General features: G+C 38.5%; 1 protein-coding gene across 1 annotated transcript in view; it reads left to right on the plus strand.

Moving 5' to 3' along the window:
- jazf1b (JAZF zinc finger 1b) overlaps positions 1–6080 on the plus strand; it is a 267960-nt gene extending 261880 nt beyond the window's left edge. Inside the window, exon 5 of the mRNA XM_072575047.1 lies at positions 4048–6080. Within this exon, the coding sequence (XP_072431148.1) occupies positions 4048–4224 (177 nt within the window). The 3' untranslated portion in view covers positions 4225–6080. The remainder of the gene's footprint in view (positions 1–4047) is intronic.
- The last annotated feature ends 10461 nt before the right edge of the window (positions 6081–16541 follow it).

Genomic DNA, 16541 nt, shown 5'->3' on the forward strand with positions numbered 1-16541 from the left:
ACAAGGGGAGAATGGGGTGAAGAAGGAGAGTTAAGTGTCATACCACCCACATTTTGTATCTGATATCAAATAACAGAATGTGGATGATGTTGTCAGGGTTGGAGGGTTTGAGCTATAGGGAGAGGAGTTGGGAGGTCATGTTGCAGCTGTACAGGACATTGGTTAGGTCACTGTTGGAATATTGCGTGCAATTCTGGTCTCCTTCCTATCGGAAAGTTGTTGTGAAACTTGAAAGGGTTCAGAAAAGATTTACAAGGATGTTGCCAGGGTTGGAGGATTTGAGCTACAGGGAGAGGTTGAATAGACTGGGGCTGTTTTCCCTGGAGCATCAGAGGCTGAGGGGTGGCCTTCTAGAGGTTTATAAAATCATGAGCATGGATAGGATAAATAGACAAAGTCTTTTCCCTAGGGTGGGGGTGTCCAGAACTAGAGGGCATAGGTTTAGGGTGAGAGGCGAAAGATATAAAGATATAAAAGAGACCTAAGGGGCAACTCTTTCACTCAGAGGGTGGTACGTGTATGAAATGAGCTGCCAGAGGATGTGGTGGAGGCTGGTACAAATACAACATTTAAAAGGCATTTGGATGGGTATATGAACAGGAAGGGTTTGGAGGGATATGGGCCGGGTGCTGGTAAGTGGGACTAGATTGGGTTGGGATATCTGTTTGGCATAGATGAATTAGACCGAAGGGTCTCTTTCTGTACTGTACATTTCTTTGACACTATGTAGATTTTGAGAAATGGCATAAAGCAATGATATAACATCATCCTGAATCTCTCAGTGACATAGAATGTTCTAGGCTCTATCATGGCTGGTTCCATGATATGGAGCATTTGTAATTGTTTCAGCTTTGCTCCCTTCTTCTGCAAATATCTTTGCCCTGAAAGTGGGAGAGTAGGATGTCTGTAATTCAGTGCATTGTGTTTGGGTGATGTGGCTGACAAAGCTGAACAGCATGTGGAAGCAGTGGGAGATGGCTTTGAGTCCAGCATCATTAGAAGGTGGGTGATGAAGGTCACCTCGGTGTCAGGTGAGAGTCCTGGCTGGCATTGATCGCTGGTAAGTGAGTGACGGTGGACTGCACATCAAACTGGTCAATGTCTAGTAAATTGGAGGTGTTACGTTAAAATGTTTTCACTGACTTTTGACAATTTTTGTGAGATTATTCACTTCTTCTAGCATTACAGTGACTAATGCTCCTCTTAATTGTGTTTCAGCAACAACATATATTTTATTTTTAATATTTTTTTGTTGATATAATCTAGTATTTATGGTGGAAGTCCCTTGCATGGGAAACAGCCATTTCATCATTTACTTATAGAAAGAAAGCGGTAAGTAGTCATGGTAAAATAGTGATGATTCAAATCGCCCCAAAATCTTTTTAAGAATGCACATTTTAAAGGGATGTCACATATACTGTACTTGGATAAAGTATTTGATTTTAATTTTTCTAGCACAGTTGGATATTGAAGCACCTGTAACTAAACAATGTTTCAACGTTGAATATAAATTTAATTTGAAGTATTTTATTCACCACAGTGTTACATGTAAATAACTTTCTGAACTATTCATACTTTGTGCACAAATAGCCACTTCCCACACTAAACTGAGCCAATCAGCAAATCTTATTCAATTTAGTCAGTTAACAGAAGAACAAATGTTAGTGACTACCAGGCAATCTCCATAGCACTGAATATTAAGTATATAGAGTCTCACCCTATCTGGTTTAGCCATTGGATGTTCTGGAAATGTAAGGTTTTGTTTACTTTTCATGTTTCTTTTTTCTCTCACTCTTAATAATCTTTCTCTCCCACATTTTATTTCTTTTGCCACCTTCTGATTTGACATCAAATTCACACCCTGCAGTTTACAGTTCCTTCCTCATCCATACACTGTAGGTTCACAAAGAAAGACACACAATTGCTGACTCTGCTCACTCAGATTATGTGCAGGCTATCAGCTTCTTGTGTTGCAAGTTACCATAAGTACTGTCAACATGAGAAGTTCAAAATCATGAATATGCGAAGATATAACTGCTGCTGTTTAGTACATTCTGGTCTAATGTTGGCTATCTTAAATTGAGAAAACCAGTGTGACAAGGTTTCAGAAGAGCAAAATGAAATATAGAAACAATGCTATGCCATTGAACCTCTTGAGTCTGTTCCACCATTTAATTAGACCATGGCTGATCTGTCCTTGAATACCATGTATCTGTTTTTGCTCCATTTTCAATGATATTATCACCTAACAATAACCCTATCCATCTCAGTTTTGAAAGCTTGAATTGTCCCAGTATCCATGATGTTTTAGGAAGGCGAGTCCAGATTTCTAACACAGTTTGTGTATAAAAATATTTCTCAATTTCGTTCAGATTCGATTACGGTGTTTTATTCGTTATCTCCATCACCCGAGTAGGTTATCTGCATTTACCATATCAAAGCTCTTAGCACATCTTGATCACATCACTCTTCAATCTTCTATAAAGAAATAGAAAAACAAGACAATTCATCAGTAGTCATTGAAAGAAATTGCAGCTTCACACTTTAAGTCCAATATTTAGCCATTCCCATTGCTAATCTTCTAACCTCTTCAGCTTCACCCAGCTTTAATCCAGCTGGAATAAGGACTAAAATGGTGAGGGTCTATCTGCCATGCTGCCCCTGCCATTTTATATTTGCTTGGCCCCGAAGAGGGGTTACACCTGAAACGTCGACTTCTCCACCTCCTGATGCTTGCCGTGTTCCTCCAGCGTCCTGCCTGTCTACTTTGGATTCCAGCATCTGCAGTTTTATTTTTGTCTCTAACCTGGTTTAAGACACAGGCAGGCTGTAATTTATTTAAGGAAGGTAATGACACAATGAAATTTCGCTGGACAAGTGGAAAATGGTGGAATTCTATGTTCATTGGAATTGAACGCTAGTGTCAGTAATGGTGACCATAAAACTATCATCAATTGTTGTAAAGGCCATCTGGTTCACCAATGTCCTTTAGAAAATAAACCATGCCATTCTTACCCAGTTTACAGGTGATTTCAGATCCACAGTGATGTCATTTGCTCTTGACTGCCCTCTGCTGAGCAAGACACTCAATTCAATGGAAATTAAGGAAGGGTTTGTTTGTTTATCGGTGATGCTCAGATCTCCTGAAAGGATATAGGGAAAGCTCAGGCCCAATATTGGCCTGCATGATCTCAGGCTTACCAGCAGTAAAATTCCAAGGAAGTTCTTTTGTCCAGAAGGTCTTGGAGGACGGATGAATTTTAATAGTCCTTGTGGATAAGGACCAATTCGAGTGCTCAACCCCATAAATACAATTTGTTTGCCACACAGCTTGTTTTCATAGATCCATAAATGTCCCAAGTTCAAAATTACTAGAATAATTTTTGCTTGTTTGAAAAATTAGGTATTTTGGTAGGGCGTACTGGACAGAAATAGGCCATTTGGTCCCCCCAGTTAATGCCAGTGTTTGTACTTCATTGTCAATCTCCCATCCTTTTCTATCTAGCTCAGTTAGCATAATCCTGATTCGACTTCCTTTAAAGAAGTGTAGATTGCTGTGTATAATATCTGTACTATCTGTCTTGACCGCTACCTGTAACTCTTCTTGCATTCTATATCCTCACTGCTCTTTGCGTAAAGACATATATTCTGAATTCCCTGTTCTGTTTCTCCGGGTATTTCTGGTATCCTGTATTAATGGCTCTCTACAAGCAGACTTTGGACAGACTCCTAAGTGCCAATGGTAGGTGTTAAATCCACACAGACTGCTCGCTAGCAGGGTGACTGAGGGGTGAGTGTAATATGACAATAGGATGAGAGGGGCCAATGGAGAATCTTGGGGAAAAAGCATTGTTTCAACGATGGCAGGCTGAAATGTACAGCCATTAAATAGGTCAACAAAAACATTTTAATTTAAGATAATACAGATTTAAGATAATTGTCCATGGATGAACCAAAATTTAAACTATTTGTTTACTCAACCTTAATTGTACTTGAGCATTTTCAAATTACATTGCAACATAATTCTGCTTTTTGTTTCCTTAACAGAATGTGAATGGCATAAAATACCATGCAAAAAATGGTCATCGGACTCAGATACGTGTCCGCAAACCATTTAAATGTCGTTGTGGGAAGAGCTACAAGACTGCACAGGGTCTGAGGCATCATACCATCAATTTCCACCCACCAGTGTCTGCTGAGATCATCAGAAAAATGCAACAGTAAAGGAAATAAAATACCTGTACATGTGTCTATATGAATATGTAAGTATATGTGCTGGTTGGACTATACCAACAATCTGAAGCATCACCAGCAATTGCTAACTGAAAAATCCTGCATGTAGGATAACTTCAGCAACCTATTCAACACTAGTAATTTCTGCCTTTTTTAAGTGTGTGCTTAAAATTCTATCTTTAGAATAATGTATCTCTGGACTGTAGTGTACATGCCTTTGTACATGTGTACAACTGCTCATAATACCTATAATCCATTGTTATTACATAAGGTGCTAAAAGTATAGATATTTGAAAATATTTCCTCAAATTTGCATACTGCCAATGTTCACATTTCAGTATGTTTATGTGTGGTGAATACATTGACTTATTTTAAAGCTGTTGTATCTTCAACTTTTTTTTAACTTATAATTTTATTGACTAGTTTTATAATCCAAAAGCTGGCTGACCAAAGGGGACTATGTGAAATGTAAAATTCTTCTGATTATATGGAGGATGCAGTGGAGGTAATGTTAACTTCTGCTGTGAGTGTGAACAGGTGATTTCTGTTTTCTGCTCTTGGTTCATCTCAAGGTATTTTTACCCATTGACCGCAAAGGAAGTGAAAATCGAAGGGACATGCCACTGAGCTACTGTCATCAGTTTCACAACATAGGCAAGAGTTAAAATTAACCTCCTGTTTCTGTAACTCACTGAGAATGTGGTACAGACGCCAATGGTAACTTTTACTTCATATGAACAAACATTGCAAACGTCAGCATGGTCTAAATTTGTAAGTGTTTCGTACAGTAAAGATACAGCAGTATGTTAAATATGTTGATGTATCTGCAGCATGTAAAGCTACAAATTTACAAAACATTATTAAAATTATTATTATACCAGAGGGGAAATGTGCAGGTGATTTGCACATTACTTTTTTAATAGAATTTTATATAACTTTTTTTTAATTTTCCCTTTCAGGAAGATATTTGCTTTCTTGGTAATTTGTTATGATATTAAAATTAATAATTTTCTTGATATATACCACTTTGAATATGTTCTGTTATGTGGAACTGAACTTCTTCATCATAATTGATGAAGTTTCTGAGCACTTTGTAGTTACCTGTTGCAAGTAGATTTAAATGTTTGTGTGTTGCCAATACCTGCAACCACTGTACTTGCATGTGCCTATGGTTGCAAGGACAAAGCATGTTAAGGAGGTGGTTAAGGAATTTTCTTTTATGTTAAACCTCCTACTCATGGTTAATGTATTTTTGTGAATTTCTCTTGTATTAATAAGCTCGTCAATGCCTTGTTAATGAAACTCACTGCATTCCATTTATAATTAAGTGGTAACACTGTGCTGCATGTGAACAATGTTTGCCATAAAGATGGTAAAATACTTTACTTGTTGAGTAAGCATAAATGTGGCCATTTCCAGTCTTGATGGCCGATTGGCAGGAGATCATAATAGTTTGCCCTTCTTGGTACTGCTCCATTTAATGAGAATGGAAACAGCATTTTGGATAAGTCAAAACACTCATAAACTTGTCATCAATGCATGTAAATTCTTGATAAATAACTACTATAATTACATTTTACAAGTATTTGCTTCTACCTTGTGGCAGTATTACAAAACATATATGGATGGGGTTACTTTGTTGTGTATATCAAATTGTATCGTCAAGTCTTTGTAAAGTGCGCTCTAAATTATATTTTTCATATGTTCTATGCGGGATGGGGGGGGTGGGGGAGGAAATGTTACTTTATTAGAAGTAATTTTGAGGGGTGAAATCGGAAGGTACCCTGATAAATCACACAGAAAGCTGCTTTCAAATGTAAGAAGTAACAAATAAATAAATAAAAACACCTCTGACTCGATGGCTATCTTCTACTTTCAGAGATGTGTAACTAAGGGTTATAGTTCCAGTTTGCCAGAATATATTGTTAGCATCTGCACTTACAATTTGCTAATTCTGCCAAGGGAAAGAAAGTATGCAAATATTTTGAGAAGGCTCCTTTCCGCTCTGCAAGTGGACTCAAAACGTGGAAGAAATGTATCGCTCTTTAAGTTCCAGATCTCAGCCAAGCTATCTGGGCACAGCTATTGAATGCAAATCAACCACCTCTCCTCTGAGGAATAGGTGAAACTGGATATAAGCAAATCTCAACAAACCTAGCAATTCATTATGAGTAATATTGGAAAAGACATTTGGAATTATTTCACACAAAAAAAACAAATTACAGGAACAGCTCAGCAGGTCAGGTAGCATCTGTGGAGGGAAATCTGAGTTCATGTTTCAAGTTCAGTGACCCTTCTTCAGAATACTGAGTGTTTACCATTGCAACAGGTTCCACATCAGCATCGTGCACTTCTGTTTATTTTATAGCCAGATGCAGTGTGAAGCTACCTCTACTCTGCCCAGTAATGTCTTTCATTCTCAGTCAGGAGCACAGTACGGCATTTACTTCATTTCTCAATCACTTTAGCCCAACTTGTGTGAGAATGCCAGTTATGACCTGTTTTATACAGTCAGCCCAACTCCCCAGAAAAATGATTTAAGACTTTTATCCAGGACCCATGAGAGACTTGTTTTGATCCTATCAGCTTGTATTGAATTGAACCTAAATCGTTGAAGTGAACAAAAGCCTTTGCTTATATCAGTTTCTTAAGAACTTCCTTAAAGTCCTGAATTGGGCAGTCAGGGCATTGGCCTTTGAATTTAGAACTGGTTTCAAATCTCCAAGCCAAACCTTCACATTTTTTCAACAATTTTCGTAAGTGTAGGAGTATTCTGTGTCATCTAAATTCAAATTGTCCTAATCTGCATTGTTTTGAATTTAGATTCACATTTCATACCCTGTTCCAATACTGTGGCTTTGATTAACTTTATACCAAATAGAACCGAAACTGAAGTAAAGACTAGTTTTGGCAAAAAAAAACCCATATCATTACAGATGTAGAGCATTAACTTGAAGAAGATGATGGTGAATTGGCAATCTACTTTCTACTCCATCTCCTTTTGTTTTCCATTGAAATTAAGGATCAGAATGTAAACAAGCTGTCAATTTATTATTGCAGGTTTTTGTTACCGTTCAGAACAAATCTTCCCCTCTAAAATTTTCATCAAAATGAATTTGGACAATCATACCATTTATCTCCTACTACAATGTAGGTCCAATGTTGCTCTTTCACGGTACATACTTTCAGTTAAAGGCAAGCAAATTTCCTTATAAAATGTATAGAAAAGGAATTACAGGTAGAGTAAATAATCCTACAAACAAGTATTAACCAAAACACACTCTTATCTCATTCAAATAATCTCCCTTACTTTAATAATGGATGTAGTTTTCCTATTTTGAAACTCAAAAAGCAAGATTCACCTTTCAGCTTTCCTTTTAAAATTGCAGTATTTTTCAATTATTTGTGATCAAATGTCTTGATTAGTTCTCTCAATAGATAAACCAACATTCAAATCAGAAAAGTACTAGAGCTGTTTAAAATGAGATACATTGACTGTAAAACTTCACAGAATGGCAAGTAGAAGGGCAATGACATGTTACTACAAACAGTGTATCGGATCTGAGCAGAAGAAAATCATCAACTCCTGCAAGCAAAAAAATTAATAATGATTTGAAAATACATGGAGTATGAAATGTTGCAAACCGGGAAACTTTAATATTCACAGCTTCAATGAAGAACAACAGAATGGGTAGTGAATCATGAAAATGAAAGGGACAAATTGTAATGGATTTGCACATGACCATAAGCAGAATAGACTAGCAAATCTACATTAAAGTGATACCAATGAAGTGAAAAGAGTATTATCATGCTACAAGTTTGACACTATTATGTGCTTTAAGATGGAATGATATTGACAATTCTGAATGTGATCAAGTAAAATGGAAACATGAATTTATGCTAGCCATGTACACAGAATCTCAATACACTAGAATTAAAAGGTGAGTTCACTTTTTAACCATAGAATCCCGACAGTGTGGAAACAGGCCATTAGACTCAACGGGACCATACCACCCCTCCAAAGAGTATCCCACCCAGGCCCATTCCCCTACATTTCCCATGACTAATGCACCTAACCTACACATCCTGAACACTACGGGCAATTTAGCATGGCCAATTCACCTGACCTGCACATCTTTGGACTGTGGAAGGAAACTGGAGCATCCGGAGGAAACCCATGCAGACACAGGGAGAATGTGCAAACTCCACAGTCACCCGAGGCTGGAATCACCTGGTCCCTGGTGCTGTGAGGCAGCAGTGTTAACCACTGAGTCACCATGCCATCCCATCAAATGTTTAAAAGTTTCTTAGTATTGTTTTTAAGCTTCCTTGATAGGAGATGCAGAAATATTGATCAGTGTGAATCTCAAGATGGCCTTAGACACTCATTAGAGTTGAATACTATGCCAGATCAGAGTGTTTATTCCTTATTTTTCCTATAGTTTATGTCTCAACACAATGGGAAAATAGTTTCTTCAATGTAATAACTGTTCTATGTCTGGATCATTGTTGTACTTTCTGGATTTAGGTGTGGCATTCTGGTAGGAAAATCCAAATAATATTTACAATTTGAAGAAGTACAAAAATTCAATAAACACCATCACAAAAAGAGTAGGAAGCTGAGAAATAATGTTTTAAACATATAGATTTAAAAATCAATAGGTAACAAGGGAAAATGTAAGTGTAGTTTGGATTAAAGTAGACAAGAGCAATGATTTGTATTTATATGGCACCTTTTAATGCCATGAAATGCCTTAAGGCATTCTCGAAATGTTTTGACCCCAAGTGACAAAATTGCTGTACTAAATGTGCACCAGTGGTTATCAACCCAATAGCAAAATATTAAATCTCAAAAATGATATAATGTAGAGTTAAGAGACCAAAGCTAATAAAGCAAACATACGATACCTCAGAATTTAAAAGCATTGGCCAGAAACAGATGCAAGCTTTGTGTATGAAAATAAAGCCAGGATGACAAATTAAATGGGAAGTAAATTTATCTTGGCCAATTATCAAGAAGAGGGCTGGATTTAAACTTAAGGGAAGGGAGAGACCCTTTGTGAAGCCAGGAAACTTACAGAAACAGATTTATTTCCAGCTGAATTTAAAGTCCGAACACAGCTAACATTTTCTGGGTCACAGGCTGTTGAACAGGTAGACAGCACGGTGACCAACTGTCTTACATTTTAAGGTATTCTCCCTTATTTTGACTGTTATATATCTTGCACAATTGCAAGGTTGAACCTAGGAATCTCCATATGCCATTTTTTTGGGAACATACCTGCTAACTAATGGTGAATTATGCGTTCTGAACACTCCCATCCCCAAAAGCTGGTCAGTGTGCTTCCTATATTATTTCATAAGAATTGGCCACCCTTGGCATCAGGCTACAAACAGGAAATAGAGAGAGACTGGAGATCAGAGCCCTGGTGGAAATTCGAAGGAATGGAGGGTGTCCAGTTGTGGCAACAGGCAACAGGCAATTAGAAAGTCACTTACCTCCTGAACCTAACAGTTGTCACCTGACTTTCTTGGGAAGCCCAAACACACAGTTAAAATGATTAATTTGAAGAGCATACAGCTAAATAATATTTAAATGCACAACCTTCTCCTGTGAGCGAATTAGTTGATACCTACCCTTGTCATGTTTCCATTAAAAATATAAATTAGATTGTAGTCAAGTTTCAAGCTTTGATATTTTTAACATGCTGCCAGACTGAAAAGCCAGCCATTTTTAGGAGTTGAGAATTCCCCACAGGGTCTTGGCTCTGCAGAGACATTGTGCTCGAAGCAGGAGACACAAGACTCGCTCACAACTGATTCTTAGGCTTTCATTTAATGAACCAATATTTTGTACCCGGTAGCTTATATGTTGTGAAGCATAGCATGGAGGTGCTGACAGCTGATCATGCAGAGTGTGCAACCAGGAGTGCATTCCTAAGCCTCTGGCTCGAAGAGAAAGGTGAAAACATTTAGTAAAACTACCTTTAGCTGGTGGTTGCTACTTAGCACAGGCAGCTTATGAATCCAGAGCAAGGCCGTTCCAAGGCTGCTTATTCATCACAATCAAAATTGTGTTGGTGGAAACTTAAACACGTCTTGGGTTCCTCACCTAAATATCTAAAGGACCCAATGTCTGTTTGGAATGCTGCCAAGCACGTTTTGCACCAGTGCTTTTTTTGTTCACAAAATAAAGGCAATGAGTTCCAATTTCTAAACAGAGGAATTGTGGAGCAAAGGTTAGCAACATCCACATTGAAAGAAACATTGATTTTCCCCAGCAAATACCATGTTTTGTTTAGAACTGCTTATTTATTTCCTACCATGTCTAATGGAATGAGTACAATGAAAAATTGTGGTTTTTCTTTTGTACAGAATATTGTTTTGCTGTTGTCTTATTCTGAATATTTTTTAAATTTATAAATATATTTAATTAGATCCAGAACAAGTGAATGAATAGTCGGATCATGAGAAGCTTGGTGGATACAAATTTGTTTATAATTACTTGTGTGCCCCGTAAAAAAAGAATGAAAATGCATAGATTTAATGATGTGTAAATGAAAGAAGGATGATGTGTCAGAAAAAATTCTCAGCATGTTGTTAGGATATATATATATTGCAGTGCCTGGAAACGCAATTAAATTGAAGCATACAAGATGATATCGGTGATTATTTGTATGGTAGAAAAGCAGGAGATGGGCACTAGATAATAAAACTGGTTCAAGCATATGGCTAAATGGCATCTAGTTATACTGTAACAATTCTGTGATGATCTTGGAATTTGATATCTACATTCTCTTAATGATTGTATTTAGCCAATGTCCACAAAGGAGCATAAGCATCTCTCTCCATTAGAGAGAGAGCGGGGGGGTAATTAGGTACATGTATCTTAAAGCACATCGCTCTGTAAGCCTGGGGAAGGGTGAGGTCACAGGTCTCCACAACCATTAAAAGGATAAAGACACCCTGTTGGTATTATTCTGTATCACACGCTGGACATCATCAATTGAGCTAATGGACCAACATTAATCATTATGTCTAAAGTTTGAACACAGGGCTGAAATACATTTTTTGGGTAGGTCTGAATTGCGTCATCATTTGGAAGGTTTTCCACTATGAGGCCTCGTAGATTTTTCTCACCACGTCAGCTGTAACTTTCCAAATTCACCACATTAATTACTTCCCACACCCTTATGGCTTCTTTTATGATGTGGCTGTCTGGATAAATCCCCAGGACCTGATCAGGTGTATCACAGAACTTTGTCGGAAGCTAGGGAAGTGATTGCTGGGCCACTTGCTGAGATATTTTATCATTGATAGCCACAGGTGAGGTGCCAGAAGCTTGGCTAATGTAATGCTACTATTTAAGAAGGGTGGTAAGGAAAAGGTAGACTGGTGAGCCTGATGCCAGTGGTGGTTAATTTTTGGAGTGGATTATGAGGGACAGGATTTGCGTGCATTTGGAAAGGCAAGGACTGAGTAGGCTGTGGAGGCCTGTGATTTCACCCCATCCTCACCCTATAAGCTTGCAGAGTGGTATACTTCAAGATACATATAACCAATAGTTTCATGTGGGGGAAATCATGTCTCACTATCTTGATTGAGGTTGTTTGAAGAATTGACCAAGATTGAAAGCAACATTGTCCAAATGCACATCAGCATGGCACTCGACAAGGTTTCATATGGTAGACTGGTTAGCAGGGTTAGGTTACGTGAAATCCATGGGATTTAGCCAATTGGATACAAAATTGACTTGAAGATATAAAAGGACAGTGAAGGTTACTTTTCAGACTGGAGGCTTGTGACCAGTTGTGCACCACAAGGATTATCATAGAGTCCCTACAGTGTGGAAACAAGCCATTTGGCCCAAGAACTACACCGACACACTAAAGAATAACCTATTCAGACCCATTCCCCTACTCTATTACTCTACATTTACCCCTGACTAATGCATCTAACCTAAACATCCCTGAACACTATGGGTAATTTAGCATGGCCAATTCACCCTAACCTGCACATCTTTGGATTGTGGAAGGAAACCCACACAGACACAGGGAGAATGTGTAAACTCCACACAGACAGTTGCCAGAGGCTGGAATCAAACCCAGGTCGCTGGTGTTGTGAGGCAGCAGTGCTAACCACTGAGCCATTGTGATTAGTGCTAGGTCCACTGTTTTTTATCATTTATATAAACGATTTGGATATGGACATGGGAGGTGTGGTTAGTAAATTTGCAGATTAGTGTAGTAAATTAGTGATGTTTTGGACAGTGAAGAAGGTTATCTCTGAGTACAATAGTACCTTGATCAGACAGGTCAAGGAGTGACAGATAGTTAAATGGGACTAAATAAGTTTGGGATATCCAGTCAGCTTGGACAAGTTGGACTGAATGGTCTGTTTCCACGCTGTATAACTCTATGGCTCACTGTGTTCCCACAGCAACTCACCACTCAGCAGATATCTGCCAAGAGATTGGCTGCTGAGTCAATGCCATCTTTGACAGGCCACTGTGCACCCAAAGACTGGCACTTCAAAGCTGCCACGCTCAGTCAAGGAACATGCTGGAGATGGGGAAGGAGGCATTGCGATTCTCCATCCTGGGCCAGAGAGAGGCCAGAGCAGAAGACAGCATGCCTTGTTATCCTAGTCTGAGATCACTGGTTAATGCTGTCTCAAGCCTACAGAGGAATAGTCAGCACTGCCACAGGAAAGGCAATAACCTCTGATTTCTCACTTTATCTCTGACAATGCACTCATCTCCTCACAATGCTAATACTCTGCCACTAAGAGTATTGCATGCAAAATTGTCTTCCATTCATTCGCTCTGAAACCCATCAAAACCTTATCACTTTTCTCCCACATGCTCCAGGAATAGCTGGTGTTCTGCATTGCTCCCATTTCTGTCATTACATTTTACCCCTAGAAGTGCTATGATCAGTGGTTGCAGCAGGATGAATGACTTACTCCAGCCACGTGCACTCAAAGCCATTTTCTTCCCCATTGTGCAGTCCCAATTTGAATTGGTGAGCACTCCTCTTCCAGTGCTTCCGGCCTCAGTCTGTATGCGTCGGTGAGAGGTTTTGTTGGTGTTCTTAAGGATGCTTTTCCCCCCCACAAGGAAAGTGAAAAATTAAAGTTCTATGCAAAAGAACATGTATTTTAAATGGTTGATTAAAATTCTAAGTCTTTTAGACTGCAGTTTAATTGTTAGCTCGTTAATCCTGAATGTTGGAGCATATATTGTGCGCATATACATATGTAGTAGCTTTATTCCTTTAAACATCTGTGGTCTCAGTCTTCGACTGCTGAACAAAACAGTTTTCTACCCAAATTGTAACAAATTGAGCAGTCTTATTTGCAGTCACAATATCGGGGAAATGACAGTGTAAACTGCAGAATCTTTAGTCAAAATTTAGACATGGAGATTTTTTCCAGGACTCATCACCAATATTAAAGCGAGATTCAGAAGCCCAGTCTTTTCATCTATAACAAATATATTATTACATTTTTTTTGAAATATCAGTTTTTGTCCAAGTTCTCTTTTGAATAAAAAGAGGTCACCTAGATTTTTCCACATATATATGAGAGACAGAGACTGGGCTGCTTTTAATTTCTTATTGTGTATATTCTATTAACTCAAGAATATACATTAAGCAAGAGAGATGCAAACTGTCTTTCATCGTAACTGGATTTCAAAAGTTGTACAGAGAGTATATAGCTTCTGTGTGCGCCACATCACTTTGGTGAAATTGGTCTTCACACATGTACTCCATTATGTGCTATTAATTCCCAAGAGCTGAAGCAAGTGCTGGGGCCTCATTTACACACATAAACATTCTCATTCCTGTGGCATCTGTCTGTAACAATATCTTCATCAATGCTACCACATCTGTATCTCAGGAGCAAAGCAGATACAGAACCTTTGCCCCTGCCCCCAGGACACTTTCCACGTCTTTATTTTTAAAACACAAATTAGGTTTAACAGATGATAGTCTTTTGATTTCAAAACTTCAGAATGTGCACCTGTATTTTATTGGTTTAAAAAGAAAATGAAATGTGAGGTTTGAAGAGATAATTGTCAAAGAGAGCTGTTGAGTGTGGGTCATTAAGTATATTCCAGGCTTAAATAGACTGGATTTTTTGAAAAATCAGTAATGGAATCAAAGGTTACGGCCACTAGCCACATATGTAAGCAATGTGCACTCTTGGTCTTCCCAATCCCATCCCATCCCCCAACCAAACCATTAAACAGTATCTTCCCTATGGGAAAGGAAAAGGCGGATGGACGATGTAGGGAAAAATTTAGAAAATTCCCTTCCAGCAACTTCAGGCAATCAAAGGAAGGCCTGGAGTCTGAAACTAGAGTATTTAATATTCCACCTACCTTATGTACTCATTGATATCTGTCCTTCCTAGGAACTATGTAGCTGTCTTTTCAAGACATGCAGTAAATCAACACCTCTGTATGAAACAGCAACTTTTACCAAAGGGGATTTGAGTTGTGACTTTTAATTAGATGCATTCCCAGGATCTCAAGTCTCTCCTAAATCAGAGATTTTTATTTTTAGATTCACGTTAAATAAATGCTCTCTAGTCAGCATGGCCTTGATGTCTCATTCAAAACTAGAAATGAGTTAATTGTGCCCTGTATAAATATTTTCAGAAGTTACTATTTTAATGCTTAAAATTTTCATTGGCAGTCCCTCACAAATGAGGGTGACTCTCTTCTATTCTCAGGGCAAGTCCATAGGTAGCTGTACAAACTGATGCAGCTACTGCAGGCTCTGTAACACTTGGGAAAGAAGCTAGTCCAGGGATCGGGTTAGTGTGGCAGCACCCTCTTACTCTGTTTTCGCCTGGCTTGCACTTTTTCCAGATTGCTTAAAATAAAAAGGATTATCATTATCTATGATCTATGCTGGCAATTTCAAAGAAAATTGAATTTTTGGTTTTCTCCGTTCATTGACAAATGTAGTACTGTGTATATTCCAGCTTTTAGTTTCAGTACATAATCTTCTACTTTTATGCATCAAATTTACATCATCCACTCCATTCCATATCTTGTTTATTGCCAAGTGTTTTATAGTCCAATTTCACAGTGTACTAAAATTTATACTTTTGTGTTATTGGTTAATTTATATCAATTAAAGTAGACTTCATATTCACGACTGACTTCAAATGAATTAATTTCTTCTACCACCTGATGCCAAATGCTAACTTGTGGCTGGGTGCAAGATGCCGTAGATTTCAATAACCCTCATACTAGAGCCGTATTTTTAAAATCACTCAAGGATATTTATCAATATGAGACCAAAATGGCATCAACAGATTTCCTATTGCATTTAAATATTGTTGAGGAGTGTATAAGTTTATAAATGAATCAGTATAATGTAGAATAAAAGCAATTGTTTCCAATTGGATCGTGGTGTTCATTAAATTCTAAGAGATTATCAGGAGGAAAAATGGTTTGCTTTTGAGTCACTTAACAGTCAGATATCTACATTTTCAATGTCTTGGGACTTTTCGCGCAACAGCCCCATTAATGGGGGCAAGTTAAATTCAGATTTTTAAATACCACTGCAACATTTCATTTTAAACAATATCATGAAATATCGCAAGGATTCCATAGGAGCTTTGATAAACTGCTGACATATTTAAAAGACGACAGAGCCACAGAAGGGGATACTAGGACAGATGGCCAAAATTATGCTCAAAGGCGGTACAGTTTAAACAGTCATATCAATTTGGAGATGTTTGTGAGGAACTCTGGAGCTTAGGCAGGCAGCTGATTACACAGTCCCCACTGGTGGGCCAATTAAAATAGAGGATATGCCCACCAAATCAGAAATTGAACGGTTGGGGAGCAGAGAAAGGGAATAAGGCCAGAGATGGAATGGCAAACAAGGATGAGAATCTGAAAACAAAGATGCTGCTTAACTAGGAACCACTGCAGGTAAGTCAGCAGAGTTTCGAATGACCTCAAATTTACAGAGGGGGTAGTACATGGGTGGAGGAGAAAGTGAGGTGCTGTAGATCAGAGCTGGCCAGGCAGCATCCAAGCAGCAGGAGAATCGATGTTTCGGGAATATGTCCTTCATCAGGAATGCGGGCGTGGAGGAAGTGGGCTGAGAGATAAATAGGAGGGTGAGGCTGGAGGGAAAGGTAGCTGGGAAGGCAATAGGTAGGTGCTGCCGGGAATGATGGTGATAGGTCAGAGTGGAATGGATAGGCAGGAAGGAAGATGGACAGGGAGGACAGTTCAAGAGGGCAAGAGGGTGGGGCCGAATTGGAGGGAGAGGACGCGGAGG

Source organism: Chiloscyllium punctatum, chromosome 8 (assembly GCF_047496795.1).
Source record: "Chiloscyllium punctatum isolate Juve2018m chromosome 8, sChiPun1.3, whole genome shotgun sequence".
Lineage (NCBI taxonomy): Eukaryota > Metazoa > Chordata > Chondrichthyes > Orectolobiformes > Hemiscylliidae > Chiloscyllium > Chiloscyllium punctatum.